This window comes from Paramisgurnus dabryanus, chromosome 5 (assembly GCF_030506205.2).
Source record: "Paramisgurnus dabryanus chromosome 5, PD_genome_1.1, whole genome shotgun sequence".
Taxonomy (NCBI): domain Eukaryota; kingdom Metazoa; phylum Chordata; class Actinopteri; order Cypriniformes; family Cobitidae; genus Paramisgurnus; species Paramisgurnus dabryanus.
Genome location: NC_133341.1, coordinates 50,185,199 through 50,201,544, shown reverse-complemented (window position 1 = coordinate 50,201,544; position 16,346 = coordinate 50,185,199). Strand labels below are relative to the sequence as shown.

The 16,346-nt window shown below is 40.9% G+C and overlaps 1 protein-coding gene across 2 annotated transcripts; it reads left to right on the top strand.

The window, feature by feature from the left end:
* Positions 1-6,887: 6,887 nt before the first annotated feature.
* On the top strand, positions 6,888-16,322 carry LOC135774489 (uncharacterized). Of its 2 annotated transcripts, none has more exons than XM_065284629.2 (7): positions 6,888-7,064; positions 13,309-14,232; positions 14,361-14,457; positions 14,661-14,762; positions 14,885-15,060; positions 15,294-15,395; positions 15,496-16,322. In XM_065284629.2, exons 2-7 carry the CDS (start codon positions 13,319-13,321, stop codon positions 16,289-16,291), a joined length of 2,187 nt encoding a protein of 728 aa, XP_065140701.1. In that variant the 5' UTR covers positions 6,888-7,064; positions 13,309-13,318; the 3' UTR covers positions 16,292-16,322. The 2 variants fall into 2 exon arrangements, with proteins under 2 accessions (XP_065140701.1, XP_065140700.1); XM_065284628.2 differs by having other exon boundaries at positions 13,304-14,232.
* Positions 16,323-16,346: the final 24 nt, after the last annotated feature.

Here is a 16,346-nt window from a genome sequence, read left to right as displayed (position 1 = left end):
GGTGTCTCAGCACCTTCGGTGCTTGACCCCTAATAATAATAATAATAATAATAATAATAAGAAAACCATCAATTGCAATAGTGGCCTGCCGCCCTGTGGGCTTGGCCCCTAAATATAGCTGCAAGCAGCGATACGGGGTCAAGCACCTTCAGCGCAATGAGCACCCAAAGCACAGCAAAAACGGCACGACGCAGCAAATGCGCAAAGCGCAGAAAGAGCGCAATACAGAGCCCGAACCCGAAGCAAAGCAAATGCAGAGCAGAACCACTGCAGTGCGGAGCAACAACAGTAAAGATGGCAAAAATATAATATCAGACAAGTATTCAGAAGTTATAAGCAGTTCCATAAAAACTGTTATAGTTTATAACCCCTAGCTGGCGCTGTACTCTGACTTCCCAGGTACCTTCAGGACATCAAGTCGAAGCTCCTTAGTAATTTTGGCGCGGATATGTCCAATATTTCCAAAAATATAACAAATTATGTGAAATTTCAAAATGGCGGACAGGCGGTTCGGTCAAACCCGGCATAATACACATCGACAGATGCGGCATGAGGTAAGGAATCCATAGACATCAAGATCATAATTTTCTGACAAACAGTTCAGAAGTTATGGGCAAAAATAGCCTATTTTATTATCTCATGTTCCATAGGTGGCGCTGTCACCAAATTTGGCATGGACCCCAAGTTCATGGTCCACATGAAGTGTACCAAATTTCATTTCAATTGATCAAAGAATGACTGAGCTACAGCTTCAGAACCATTTTTGCGTCAACCTCGTTAAGTTTGCGCATTTATTACTTTTGAACAAAGATAAATATCAAAATTCTGTTCAGTCATTTCTATGCGGCTTACTCCAAAGATCATCTGTGCCAAATCTCATAAGAATTGAACAACATTTGAAGGAGGAGTAGCGAAAAAATGGAATACTGTACATTTCAAAATGGCCGCTACTGTAATGGGTGGAGTTTTACTGTAAGGTATTAAAAGCAACAAGCATGAGGAGAGCAATCACGTGTACTAAGTAGAATTTTCATAGATCAAGCGGGTCAGAAGTTATAACCCTTTGAACATTGAATTTTTGCACTGCTGGTGGCGCTATAGAGTTAGTACTAAAGACCCCATTTTTGGTCACATGACTTTTTAAGACCACCACTACAATTGTGCCAAATTTTATCATTTTCCTATGTACGGTTCATAGGGCTGCCATAGACGCCTATGGCTAAGAAGAAGAAGAAGAAGCAGAATAATAATAATAATAATAATACTAACAATTACAATAGGTGTCTCAGCACCTTCGGTGCTTGACCCCTAAATATAGCTGCAAGCAGCAATTGCGGGGCCAAGCACCTTCAGCGCAATGAGCAGCCAAAGCACAGCAAGAAACACAAAAAGTATCAATCATCAAGGGCGCTTTGAGCACCCAAGGTGCATCAAGAATAAAAATGCGCTGCAAAGAACCCAAAGCGTAGCAATCACAGAGCAGAACCATTGCAATGCAGAGAAGCAACCGAAAACATGGCAAAAATAGAAAATATATGAACTACAGACAGGTTGGGAAGAATAGGTGAGAAAGAACAAAACGTTAATAGAAGAAATTAACACTTGCCTCAAGCAGGATTTGAACCCAAGAACTCAGAATCTCTTTGCATGTGCCTTACTCGCCGCGCTACTCAGTTAACACAGTTCAAGGGGGAGCAGGAAAGAGATTACAGAGATGCAAGCATTGACATATGCCAATCACCAAAGATGTAGAAATGACACCGCATAGCAGAAATAACAGAAATACAATGTATATGAGAATCAAAAAGCTCAAGTGAGATTCAAGACAAGAACAACATTCTGTAGAGTAAACCTATAAAATGTAATATACAGTAATTAGTGACAAATAGACAAAGTCACAGGCACGATCAACTTTACAGAGGTTTTTCTCAAAAAAATTCCTAGGTGCCAGAAAAATCTGTTCAGTCATTTCTGTGCGGATTGCTCCAAACATTATACGATCAGAACCTGGCATAAAATAAACAAAATTTGTAAAAGGAGTAGCGAAAAAATAATTTACCATATGCCTTACAATAACACATGAACAGAATGATGGAAAATGACAAATGAGCTATCATTGCGATCGGCATAAACCAGTGAATCCAATGTCACAAAGAAAATTTATATCAGACAAAGTATTCAGAAGTTATAAGCAGTTCTATAAGAACTGTTATAGTTTATAACCCCTAGGTGGCGCCGTACTCTGTCTTCCTAGGTACCCTCAGGACATCATGCCGAAGCTCCCTACCGATTTCTGCGCCGATATATCCAACACTTCAAAATTTATAGTAATTTATGACAAATTTCAAAATGGCGGACAGGCTGTTCGGTCAAACCCGACATAATACACATCGACAGATGCGGCATGAGCCAAGGAATATGTAGACACAAAGATCATAATTTTCTGACAAACATTTCAGTAGTTATGGGCAAAAATAGCCTTTTTTCATATCTCATGACCCATAGGTGGCGCTGTCACCAAATTTGCCATGGACCCCCAGTTCATGGTCTACATGAGGTGTACCAAGTGTCATTTCGATTTATCAAAGAATGACCGAGATACAGCTTCAGAACCATTTTTGCGTCAACCTCGTTAAGTTTGCGCATTTATTACTTTTGAACAAAGATAAAAATCAAAATTCTGTTCAGTCATTTCTGTGCGGCTCACTCCATAGTTCATCTGTGCCAAATTTCATAACAATTGAACCAAATTTGAAGGAGGAGTAGCGAATAAACGGAATACTGTACATTTCAAAATGGCCGCTACTGTAATGGGTGGAGTCTTACTGTAAGGAATTAAAAACAATAAGCATGAGGAGAGCAATCACGTGTACTAAGTAGAATTTTCATAGATCAAGCGGATCAGCAGTTATAACCATTTGAACATTGAATTTTTGCAATGCTGGTGGCGCTATAGAGTTAGTGCTAGAGACCCCATTTTTGGTCACTTGACTTTTCAGGACTACCTCTACAATTGTGCCAAATTTCATCATTTTCCTATGTACGGTTCATAGGGCTGCCATAGACACCAATGGCTAAGAAAAAGAAAAAAGTACAATTCCAATAGGTGTCTCAGCACCTTCGGTGCTTGACCCCTAAATATAGCTGCAAGCAGCGATACGGGGCCAAGCACCTTCAGCCCAATGAGCACCCAAAGCACAGCAAGAAACATACAACATATCATCACCTAGGGCGCATTGAGAGCCCAAGGTGCATCAAGAATACAAGGCGCTGCAAAGAACTCAAAGCGTAGCATCAATCACAGAGCAGAACCACTGCAGTGCAGAGAAACAACCGAAAACATGGCAAAAATAGAACATATGTGAACTACAGACAGGTCGAGAAGAATAGGTGAGAAAGAACAAAACGTTAATAGAAGAAATTAACACTTGCCTCAAGCAGGATTCGAACCCAAGAACTCAGAATCTCTTTGCGTGTGCCTTACTCGCCTCACCACTCAGCTGACACAGTACAAGGGGCAGCCGAGAAGAGATTACAGAGATGCAAACATTGACATATGCCAATCACCAAAGATATAGAAATGACAGAGCAGAAATAACAGAAATACTATGTATATGAGAATCAAAAAACTCAAGTGAGATTGAAGACAAGAAGAACATTCTGTAGAGTAACGCTATAAAATGTAATATACAGTAATTAACTATGACAAATAGACAACATCACAGGCACGATCAACTTTACAGAGGTATTTCTTAAAAAAATTCCTAGGTGCCAGAAAAATCTGTTCAGTCATTTCTGTGCGGATTGCTCCAAACATTACACGAGCAGAACCTGGCATAAAATAAACAATATTTTTAAAAGGAGTAGCAAAAAAATCATTTACCATATGCCTCACAATAACACATGAACAGAATGATGGAAAATGACAAACAAGGTATCGTTGCAATCGGCATAAACCAGTGAATACAATTTCACAAAGAAAATTAATATCAGACAAAGTATTCAGAAGTTATAAGCAGTTCTATAAGAACTGTTATAGTTTATAACCCCTAGGTGGCGCCGTACTCTGACTTCCCAGGTACCTTCAGGACATCATGCCGAAGCTCCATATCTATTTTTGTGCCGATTTATCTAATACTTCAAAAGTTATGACAATTTATGACAAATTTCAAAATAGTGGACAGGTGGTTCGGTCAAACCCGGCATAATACACATCGACAGATGCGGCATGAGGCAAAGAATCCGTAGACACAAAGATCATAATTTTCTGACAAACAGTTCAGTAGTTATGAGCAAAAATAGCTATTTTCCATATCTTATGACCCATAGGTGGCGCTGTCACCGAATTTGGCATGGACCCCCAGTTCATAGTCGACATGACACGTACCAAATTGAATTTCAATTGATCAAAGAATGACCGAGATTCAGCCTCAGAACTATTTTTGTGTCAACCTCGTTAAGTTTGCGCATTTATTACTTTTAAACAAAGATAAATATCAAAATTCTGTTCAGTCATTTCTGTGCGGCTCACTCCAAAGATCACCTGTGCCAAAATTCATAACAATTGCACCAAATTTGAAGGAGGAGTAGCGAAAAAACGAAATACTGTACATTTCAAAATGGCCCCTACTGTAATGGGTGGAGTCTTACTGTAAGGTGTTAAAAACAATAAGCATGAGGAGAGCAATCACCTGTACTAAGTAGAATTTTCATAGATCAAGCGGATCAGCAGTTATAACCATTTGAACATTGAATTTTTGAGCTGATGGTGGCGCTATAGGGTTACTGCTGGAGACCCCATTTTTGGCCACATGACTATTTATGACCTCCACTACAACTGTGCCAAATTTCATCATTTTCCTACATACGGTTCATAGGGCTGCCATAGACTCCCATTGGGGAAGAAGAAAAATTTACTAACAGAAACAATGACCAATATAGCTGCAAGCAGCAACACGGGGTCAAGCACCTTCGGCGCAATGCACACACAGCACAGCAAGCACACAAAGCACAGCAAGTTCACAATGCACAGCAAGCACACAAAGCACAGCAATTACACAAATCACAGCAGGCACACAAAGCACAGCAAGCTCCCAAAGCACAGCAAGCACACAAAGCACAGCAAGCACACAAAGCACAGCAAGCACACAAAGCACAGCAAGCTCACAATGCACAGCAAGCACACAAAGCACAGCAAGCTCACAATGCACAGCAAGCACACAAAGCACAGCAATTAAAAAAAGCACAGCAAGCTCACAAAGCACAGCAAGCACACAAAGCACAGCAAGCACGCAAAGCACAGCAAGCACACAAAGCACAGTAATCTCACAAAGCACAGCAAACTCACAAAGCACAACAAGCACACAAAGCACAGCAAGCTCACAAAGCACAGCAAGCTCACAAAGCACAGCAAACTCACAAAGCACAGCAAGCACACAAAGCACAGCAAGCTCACAAAGCACAGCAAGCTCACAAAGCACAGCAAACTCACAAAGCACAGCAAGCTCACAAAGCACAGCAAGCTCACAAAGCACAGCAAGCTCACAAAGCACAGCAAACTCACAAAAGCACAGCAAGCTCACAAAGCACAGCAAGCTCACAAAGCACAGCAAGCACACAAAGCACAGTAAGCACACAAAGCACAGCAAGCACACAAAGCATAGCAACAAAAAAAGCACTGCAAGCACACAAAGCACAGCAAGCACAGCAAGCTCACAAAGCACAGCAAGCTCACAAAGCACAACCAGCACACAAAGCACAGCAAACTCCCAAAGCACAGCAAGCACACAAAGCACAGAAAGCACAGCAAGAACCACCACAATGCAGAGCAACAACAGCAAACATGGAAAAATAGAACACATTTGAACTACAGACAGGTTGAGAAGAACTGATGAGGAAGAACAAAATACCTGACTCAGGTGGGATTCAAACCCAGGAACTCAGAATCTCAATACATATGATTAACTTGATGCGCCACTCAGATGACACAGCTCATGAGGCAGCAGAAAAGAGATTAGAAAGCTACAAGGATTAACATATGTCAAATTAGTTTATAAACCCTAGGTGGCGCTGTACTCTGACTTTTCAGGTACCTTCAGGATATCATGTCAAAGCTCCTTATCAATTTTTGCGCAGATATGTCCAATAGTTCAAAAAATATAACAATTTATGTCAAATTTCAAAATGGCGGACAGGCGGTTCAGTCAAACCTGGCATAATACACATTGACAGATGCGGCATGAGGCAAGGTATCCATAGACAGCAAGTTCATAATTTTCTGACAAACAGTTCAGTAGTTATGGGCAAAAATATCATTTTTTTAAATCTCATGACCCATAGGTGGCGCTGTCACCAAATTTGGCATGGACCCCAGGTTCATGGTCAACATTAAGTGTACCAAATTTTATTTCAATTGATCAAAGAATGACCGAGCTACAGCTTCAGAACCATTTTTGCGTCAACCTTGTTAAGTTTGCGCATTTATTACTTTTGAACAAAAATAATTATAAAAATTCTGTTCGGTCATTTCTGTGCGGATCACTCCAAAGATCATCTGTGCCAAATCTCATAAGAATTGAACCACGTTTGAAGAAGGAGTAGCGAAAAAACGAAATACTGTACATTTCAAAATGGCCGCTACTGTAATGGGTGGAGTCTTACTGTAAAGTATCAAATTCAATAAGCGGGATGAGAGCAATCACGTGTACTAAGTAGAATTTTCATAGATCAAATGGTTCACCAGTTATAACAGTTTGAACATTGAATTTTTGGACTACTGGTGGCGCTATAGAGTTACTGCTAAAGACCCCATTTTTGGTCACATGACTATTTATGACCACCTCTACAACTGTGCCAAATTTCATCATTTTCCTATGCACATGGGAGTTTTCCTTACACAAACATGTTCTCAGGGCAGAAAGAAATATGATTGGTTCACAAAAATGACCAATGAAAATGCAGAGGAGGCGGGTTCAACATTCGAAAAAAGCGCATTTTTGAGTGAGCGTCAGTTAGCAGCACTGGAGTGAGAGGATTACGTGATTACCGTATACATTTTTCAAAAGGTAAGATTTTTTATTTATGTATTTGGTAACCTTGATTTGATATTTTGAGATAAGTTAAGTAAAAATTACATAAATAGTAAGCTAACAGTCGGTAGCACGTTAGCATTATCTTATTTAGCACCAAAAAGACGTGTAAAAAGACATGATTACACATTCTTCAAAGGAACAATTGTTTTATTTGGTACCCTTGATTTGACATTCTGAGATAATTTAAGTAAAAAATACATAAATAGTAAGCTAACAGTCGTTAGCATGTTAGCATTATCTTATTTAGCACCAACTTGGATGTCGAGCGTTGATCTAAAACTTTTAATCAATGTTTTTGTGTCAGAAAACTGACTAAATACATGATCTGTGGGGTGTTTAAAAGTAAGTTGCTGCAGAGCCACTATTTTGCTTGTATTAATCACAGCTTCTGGTATGTTTGGTGGCGTTAGGTTATGTTGCTGCTCTTAGGGCAGGAAAACTGTGCTGTATTAATCTGAATGTCTGGTGTCCGTGGCGTTAGGTTATGTTGCTGCTCTTAGGGCAGGAAAACTGTGCTGTATTAATCTGAATGTCTGGTGTTCGTGGCTTTAGGTTATGTTGCTGCTCTTAGGGCAGGAAAACTGTGCTGTATTAATCTGAATGTCTGGTGTTCGTGGCGTTAGGGTATGTTGCTGCTCTTAGGGCAGGAAAACTGTGCTGTATTAATCTGAATGTCTGGTGTTCGTGGCGTTAGGGTATGTTGCTGCTCTTAGGGCAGGAAAACTGTGCTGTATTAATCTGAATGTCTGGTGTCCGTGGCGTTAGGTTATGTTGCTGCTCTTAGGGCAGGAAAACTGTGCTGTATTAATCTGAATGTCTGGTGTTCGTGGCTTTAGGTTATGTTGCTGCTCTTAGGGCAGGAAAACTGTGCTGTATTAATCTGAATGTCTGGTGTTCGTGGCGTTAGGGTATGTTGCTGCTCTTAGGGCAGGAAAACTGTGCTGTATTAATCTGAATGTCTGGTGTTCGTGGCGTTAGGGTATGTTGCTGCTCTTAGGGCAGGAAAACTGTGCTGTATCATCAATCTGAATGTCTGGTGTTCGTGGCGTTAGGGTATGTTGCTGCTCTTAGGGCAGGAAAACTGTGCTGTATTAATCTGAATGTCTGGTGTCCATGGCATTAGGTTATGTTGCTGCTCTTAGGGCAGGAAAACTGTGCTGTATCATCAATCTGAATGTCTGGTGTTCGTGGCGTTAGGTTATGTTGCTGCTCTTAGGGCAGGAAAACTGTGCTGTATCATCAATCTGAATGTCTGGTGTCCGTGGCGTTAGGTTATGTTGCTGCTCTTAGGGCAGGAAAACTGTGCTGTATCAATCTGAATGTCTGGTGTCCGTGGCGTTAGGTTATGTTGCTGCTCTTAGGGCAGGAAAACTGTGCTGTATTAATCTAAACGTCTGGTGTCGGTGGCGTTAGGTTATGATGCTGCTCTTAGGGCATGAAAACTGTGCTGTATTAATCTGAATGTCTGGTGTCAGTGGCGTTAGATTATGTTGCTGCTCTTAGGGCAGGAAAACTGTGCTGTATTAATCTGAATGTCTGGTGTTTGTGGCGTTAGGTTATGTTGCTGCTCATAGGGCAGGAAAACTGTGCTGTATTAATCTGAATGTCTGGTGTCTGTGGTGTTAGGTTATGTTGCTGCTCTTAGGGCAGGAAAACTGTGCTGTATTAATCTAAACGTCTGGTGTCGGTGGCGTTAGGTTATGTTGCTGCTCTTAGGGCAGGAAAACTGTGGTGTATTAATCTAAACGTCTGGTGTCAGTGGCGTTAGGTTATGTTGCTGCTCTTAGGGCAGGAAAACTGTGCTGTATTAATCTGAATGTCTGGTGTCAGTGGCGTTAGATTATGTTGCTGCTCTTAGGGCAGGAAAACTGTGCTCTATTAATCGAAACGTCTGGTGTCGGTGGTGTTAGGTTATGTTGCTGCTCTTAGGGCAGGAAAACTGTGCTGTATTAATCTGAATGTCTGGTGTTCATGGCGTTAGGTTATGTTGCTGCTCTTAGGGCAGGAAAACTGCTGTATCATCAATCTGAATGTCTGGTGTTTGTGGCATTAGGTTATGTTGCTGCTCTTAGGGCAGGAAAACTGTGCTGTATTAATCTGAATGTCTGGTGTTTGTGGCGTTAGGTTATGTTGCTGCTCTTAGGGCAGGAAAACTGTGCTCTATTAATCGAAACGTCTGGTGTCGGTGGTGTTAGGTTATGTTGCTGCTCTTAGGGCAGGAAAACTGTGCTGTATTAATCTAAACGTCTGGTGTCGGTGGCGTTAGGTTATGATGCTGCTCTTAGGGCAGGAAAACTGTGCTGTATTAATCTAAACGTCTGGTGTTCGTGGCGTTAGGGTATGTTGCTGCTCTTAGGGCAGGAAAACTGTGCTGTATTAATCTGAATGTCTGGTGTTCATGGCGTTAGGTTATGTTGCTGCTCTTAGGGCAGGAAAACTGTGCTGTATTAATCTGAATGTCTGGTGTTCATGGCGTTAGGTTATGTTGCTGCTCTTAGGGCAGGAAAACTGCTGTATCATCAATCTGAATGTCTGGTGTTTGTGGCGTTAGGTTATGTTGCTGCTCTTAGGGCAGGAAAACTGTGCTCTATTAATCGAAACGTCTGGTGTCGGTGGTGTTAGGTTATGTTGCTGCTCTTAGGGCAGGAAAACTGTGCTGTATTAATCTGAATGTCTGGTGTTCATGGCGTTAGGTTATGTTGCTGCTCTTAGGGCAGGAAAACTGCTGTATCATCAATCTGAATGTCTGGTGTTTGTGGCGTTAGGTTATGTTGCTGCTCTTAGGGCAGGAAAACTGTGCTGTATTAATCTAAACGTCTGGTGTCGGTGGCGTTAGGTTATGATGCTGCTCTTAGGGCAGGAAAACTGTGCTGTATCATCAATCTGAATGTCTGGTTTTTGTGGCGTTAGGTTATGTTGCTGCTCTTAGGGCAGGAAAACTGTGCTGTATTAATCTGAATGTCTGGTGTTCATGGCGTTAGGTTATGTTGCTGCTCTTAGGGCAGGAAAACTGTGCTGTATTAATCTGAATGTCTGGTGTTCATGGCGTTAGGTTATGTTGCTGCTCTTAGGGCAGGAAAACTGCTGTATCATCAATCTGAATGTCTGGTGTTTGTGGCGTTAGGTTATGTTGCTGCTCTTAGGGCAGGAAAACTGTGCTCTATTAATCGAAACGTCTGGTGTCGGTGGTGTTAGGTTATGTTGCTGCTCTTAGGGCAGGAAAACTGTGCTGTATTAATCTAAACGTCTGGTGTCGGTGGCGTTAGGTTATGATGCTGCTCTTAGGGCAGGAAAACTGTGCTGTATTAATCTGAATGTCTGGTGTTCGTGGCGTTAGGGTATGTTGCTGCTCTTAGGGCAGGAAAACTGTGCTGTATTAATCTGAATGTCTGGTGTTTGTGGCGTTAGGTTATGTTGCTGCTCTTAGGGCAGGAAAACTGTGCTCTATTAATCGAAACGTCTGGTGTCGGTGGTGTTAGGTTATGTTGCTGCTCTTAGGGCAGGAAAACTGTGCTCTATTAATCGAAACGTCTGGTGTCGGTGGTGTTAGGTTATGTTGCTGCTCTTAGGGCAGGAAAACTGTGCTGTATTAATCTAAACGTCTGGTGTCGGTGGCGTTAGGTTATGATGCTGCTCTTAGGGCAGGAAAACTGTGCTGTATTAATCTAAACGTCTGGTGTTCGTGGCGTTAGGGTATGTTGCTGCTCTTAGGGCAGGAAAACTGTGCTGTATTAATCTGAATGTCTGGTGTTCATGGCGTTAGGTTATGTTGCTGCTCTTAGGGCAGGAAAACTGTGCTGTATTAATCTGAATGTCTGGTGTTCATGGCGTTAGGTTATGTTGCTGCTCTTAGGGCAGGAAAACTGCTGTATCATCAATCTGAATGTCTGGTGTTTGTGGCGTTAGGTTATGTTGCTGCTCTTAGGGCAGGAAAACTGTGCTGTATTAATCTGAATGTCTGGTGTCGGTGGCGTTAGGGTATGTTGCTGCTCTTAGGGCAGGAAAACTGTGCTGTATTAATCTGAATGTCTGGTGTTCGTGGCGTTAGGGTATGTTGCTGCTCTTAGGGCAGGAAAACTGTGCTGTATTAATCTGAATGTCTGGTGTCAGTGGCGTTAGATTATGTTGCTGCTCTTAGGGCAGGAAAACTGTGCTGTATCATCAATCTGAATGTCTGGTGTTTGTGGCGTTAGGTTATGTTGCTGCTCTTAGGGTAGGAAAACTGTGCTGTATTAATCTGAATGTCTGGTGTTCATGGCGTTAGGTTATGTTGCTGCTCTTAGGGCAGGAAAACTGTGCTCTATTAATCGAAACGTCTGGTGTCGGTGGTGTTAGGTTATGTTGCTGCTCTTAGGGCAGGAAAACTGTGCTGTATTAATCTAAACGTCTGGTGTCGGTGGCGTTAGGTTATGATGCTGCTCTTAGGGCAGGAAAACTGTGCTGTATTAATCTGAATGTCTGGTGTTTGTGGCGTTAGGTTATGTTGCTGCTCTTAGGGCAGGAAAACTGTGCTCTATTAATCGAAACGTCTGGTGTCGGTGGTGTTAGGTTATGTTGCTGCTCTTAGGGCAGGAAAACTGTGCTGTATTAATCTAAACGTCTGGTGTCGGTGGCGTTAGGTTATGATGCTGCTCTTAGGGCAGGAAAACTGTGCTGTATTAATCTAAACGTCTGGTGTCGGTGGTGTTAGGTTATGTTGCTGCTCTTAGGGCAGGAAAACTGTGCTGTATTAATCTGAATGTCTGGTGTTCATGGCGTTAGGTTATGTTGCTGCTCTTAGGGCAGGAAAACTGCTGTATCATCAATCTGAATGTCTGGTGTTTGTGGCGTTAGGTTATGTTGCTGCTCTTAGGGCAGGAAAACTGTGCTGTATTAATCTAAACGTCTGGTGTCGGTGGCGTTAGGTTATGATGCTGCTCTTAGGGCAGGAAAACTGTGCTGTATCATCAATCTGAATGTCTGGTTTTTGTGGCGTTAGGTTATGTTGCTGCTCTTAGGGCAGGAAAACTGCTGTATCATCAATCTGAATGTCTGGTGTTTGTGGCGTTAGGTTATGTTGCTGCTCTTAGGGCAGGAAAACTGTGCTCTATTAATCGAAACGTCTGGTGTCGGTGGTGTTAGGTTATGTTGCTGCTCTTAGGGCAGGAAAACTGTGCTGTATTAATCTAAACGTCTGGTGTCGGTGGCGTTAGGTTATGATGCTGCTCTTAGGGCAGGAAAACTGTGCTGTATCATCAATCTGAATGTCTGGTTTTTGTGGCGTTAGGGTATGTTGCTGCTCTTAGGGCAGGAAAACTGTGCTGTATTAATCTGAATGTCTGGTGTTTGTGGCGTTAGGTTATGTTGCTGCTCATAGGGCAGGAAAACTGTGCTGTATTAATCTAAACGTCTGGTGTCGGTGGCGTTAGGTTATGTTGCTGCTCTTAGGGCAGGAAAACTGTGCTGTATTAATCTAAACGTCTGGTGTCGGTGGCGTTAGGTTATGTTGCTGCTCTTAGGGCAGGAAAACTGTGCTGTATTAAGGCTTGTTGGACTTCATGCGGCGCTGTAAGAACTGACAGCCGGGTGACGTCAAAGTACCGCGAGAACGATTAGAAAAATAATACGAAGTCTAATTTCATCTCGCTCTGAATTAATCTCAATGTCTGGTGTCGGTGGCAATATGTTGCTGCTCTTAGGGCAGGAAACGTCAGGTGTCGGTGGCGTTAGGTTATGTTGCTGCTCTTAGGGCAAGAAAACTGTGCTGTGTTATCTCAGTGTCTGGTTTCAGTGGTGTTGGGTTATGCTGCTGCTCTTAGGGCAGGAAAACTGTGCTGTATTAATCTGAACGTCTGGTGTTCGTGGCGTTAAGTATTAAGGCTTGTTCGACTTCATGTGGCGCTGTAAGAACTGACAGCCGGGTGACGTCAAAGTACCGCGAGAATGATTAGAAAAATAATACAAAGTCTAATTTCATCTCGCCCTCGCGGTACTTTGACTTCATCCGGATGTCTGTTCTTGCGGCGCTGCATGAAGTTGAACAAGCCTTAAATCTTAACATATGGTGTCGGTAGTGTTAGGTTATGTTGCTGCTCTTGGGACTTCTGGGATAGTTCTAGGAATACACCACCAAAATAAAATTGTGTTTTGCTTTTGTAAGATTATGCCTTAATGGTTGTTTTAGATTAAGATATGAAAAGATTGCTTTTAATACTGTTATTTTGTTCTTTAAGAATAGATAAGAAGCAATGGAAAACATTTGGATTAAAGGTGTTAAAAGAAAGCTGAAGAAGGTTACAGATCCTGATGTCATTCAAGAAGTTGTTGTTTTTGAGGAGAAGGAGGACGACTTCATGCAGTCTTATGTCAAGACATTGGAAAATGAAACACAGAACTATTTTAAATTGCCTGTAAGTACACACAAAGACTACTATTATTATTCATGTGAGAGATCAAACAAAGCAACCGGAAGCAGCACAGGACAACCAACCCAAACCAGAGCAAACTCTTGCAGGGCGTATGTGTCTTTCAAGATAATCAAGGATGCTGGATTTACAGGTGCTGTTGTGCACAAAATGCTGAAGCACAGTGGACATAACTTCAATATACAAGAAGAGGGTGTCAAAAACCGTATTGACCCAGAATTACTGGCGTTAATTCAGATGTGGCTTGAGCAAGGATTATCAGTCTCTGAAACACTTCTAAGGAGTGTTGATTGGGCAGGAAGGCATGGACATAAAGACAAACTAAATCGCAGATACTATGTTACACCAGAGGATATAAGAATAATTCAAAAGAGCCTCAATGCCCTAATTTTTCCAGATGTAAAAGATTGTATCAGTGTTGATATACTTGCCACCTCAGAGTTAAAGGAGAATATTTGCTTCTATCAACCACTAAGTGATGGACAGCCCTTGATAATTGTAGTACAGACACCTTGGCAAAAACAACTTCTCAAGGAACATCCACATCCAATGGTGTTCATGGATGCCACCTACAGGGGGATCACCTCTTATGGCTATGCATTTTATGCACTTCTTCTAAGTAATAGTATTGGAAGAGGAGTTCCATTTGCATACTTTATCGTAAGTCAGGAATCAACAGCCACACTCACTCTGTGCTTGGAAAAGCTTTCTAGCTGTAATCCTGGATTTCTTCCCCGGTAAGTGCTCTATGGAGTGTTATGTATTATGTTTTCTTTAATTTACTAAATGGTTTGATTTAATTGTTGTGAAATGACATCTGTTTAATTTTCCATCCATGTTGTCGAATAAAACTATTTTTGTGTAGGTCAGTCATGATTGATAGGGACCTGAAAGAGCACAATGCCATTAGACAGATATTTCCATCGGCAAAGATATTCCTTTGTTGGTTTCATGTCCTGCAGGTAGATAAGACAACAATTCAGGCAGCAAATTGCATTTCAACTTACATTTTACATTAATTTAGCATTACTCAAGCAGACATTAAAAACAGTAACATCATCGTTCTATTATAAAATTTAAATATAAGTTGAATAAAATTAATAAAAGTTGTTTAAAAACACAAATACAAATAATGCTAATAGAATCTAAAACCTCTAACACTTAGGCCGTGCATAGGTGGTTGGTCAAACGAGATGGAGGAAACCTGCCAGTGAGCCAGAGAAACATGGTGATTCATGCAATGGTTGCAATGAAGGGGTGTTTAACAGTAAGAACTATACCATAAAATTTTGCCTTGACAAATTTAAGACCTTGAGTCCTTTTACATATTTTCTTTGTGTCTGTTTAGACTGTTGAAAGGTTGTCAATTAAAAAGTTTCTGTTGTTCAGGAAGAGGACTTCATTCACACTTCTGCCACCAAGTGCAAGGAGCTAGATTCCTACCTTGGTAGTACAAACGTATCTACATACTTGAAGAATCAGTGGATTCCTTTGAGGGAGCTGTGGTCCAATTTTGGCAGATCATTCAATCACGAAAATTGTGAAACCAATAACAAGGCAGAAAGGTAAAACATTTAATAGGCCTGTTTATTGTATTAAAATACATGCTTCCTCTCTCAGTGTATTTTTCATTTCACTAGGCATAATTACATTTTTTTTGTAACTATATTAATGTGTACACGCATACTGTACCTAGCATGCCAAATATATGATTCTCTAGTGAATTTCCAGATCATTTTTCAAATTATTTTAGATAGAAGCATTCTATTTCCCTCAAAAATATTAATTATCTTTACAGATTCTTTCTCACAATTAAATATCAGTTCCTGAAAGGAAACGCAAACAGGCGTATTGATCAGCTCCTTGGCCTGCTGTGTGGAGATGTTCACAAATATTACTGGTAAAGTTAACACATTTTTTTAATATTTTGTTTTAAATTATGATTTGTTATTTTACTTTGCATAATTACAATTTATAATAACTGATTGAATAATTTAAAGTTACATGGATGAGCTGGCGGCAAACGGACGAATCAAAGGAGCCAATGCTGATGACTTCTCTAATGTTGTCAAGTCTATGTTTGAGAAGGGTCTGGATTCAAAATGTGAAATTAATAAAGAGGGCACATGTTTTGTTCCACCACATACAAGTACTCAGTCCCACACAGTTGATTTGGTCATGGTGAGATGTGACTGCAAAAGATCCAAATGCGGTTCTTTGTGTAAACACATAGTTTTCTCAAGATTAGTTGCACAGCAACAAGGATTAAATATTCAAGACATAAGGTCTGATCTTGCTAAAAAAATCGTTAATTGTCACTCATATTTCTCAGATGATGAAACCCTAACTGTTTTTCACAGTGACGGCAGTGTAGGGACTATAAGTCACAAAAGTCCAACATTTTGTACATGTATAGCAAATAGCCATTATGAAACATGTGTTTGTATTTTGGTTCACAACATCCTCTACGTTTCACCGACGCCCTGTGAGTTGATTGCGAATCATTCAGATTGCCAGAAAACACCAAATCAAATGCCAAAAGCCAAACTCCAGGCCATGTTAACAGACCTTGTTGAATGGAGCCAATCAGACATGTACACTGAAAACAAGGAGCTGTACAAGATGTTAGAGAGGGCACACAAACTAGTTTTTTCAAACTTCAGCATTCAGTCAAGAAAAAGAAAAATAACTGTCCTGCATGCCTATCGACAACAGATTAAAAAGGCCAGACATGTACTCACCAAGAATTACGTTTGTAAAAGAAAAAACAAAAGAAAAAGGCTAAATAAAAATTAAAGAGTTGTCCTTTGTATGTACAATTTATGATCTGCAGATGCAAAAAAATCTGATA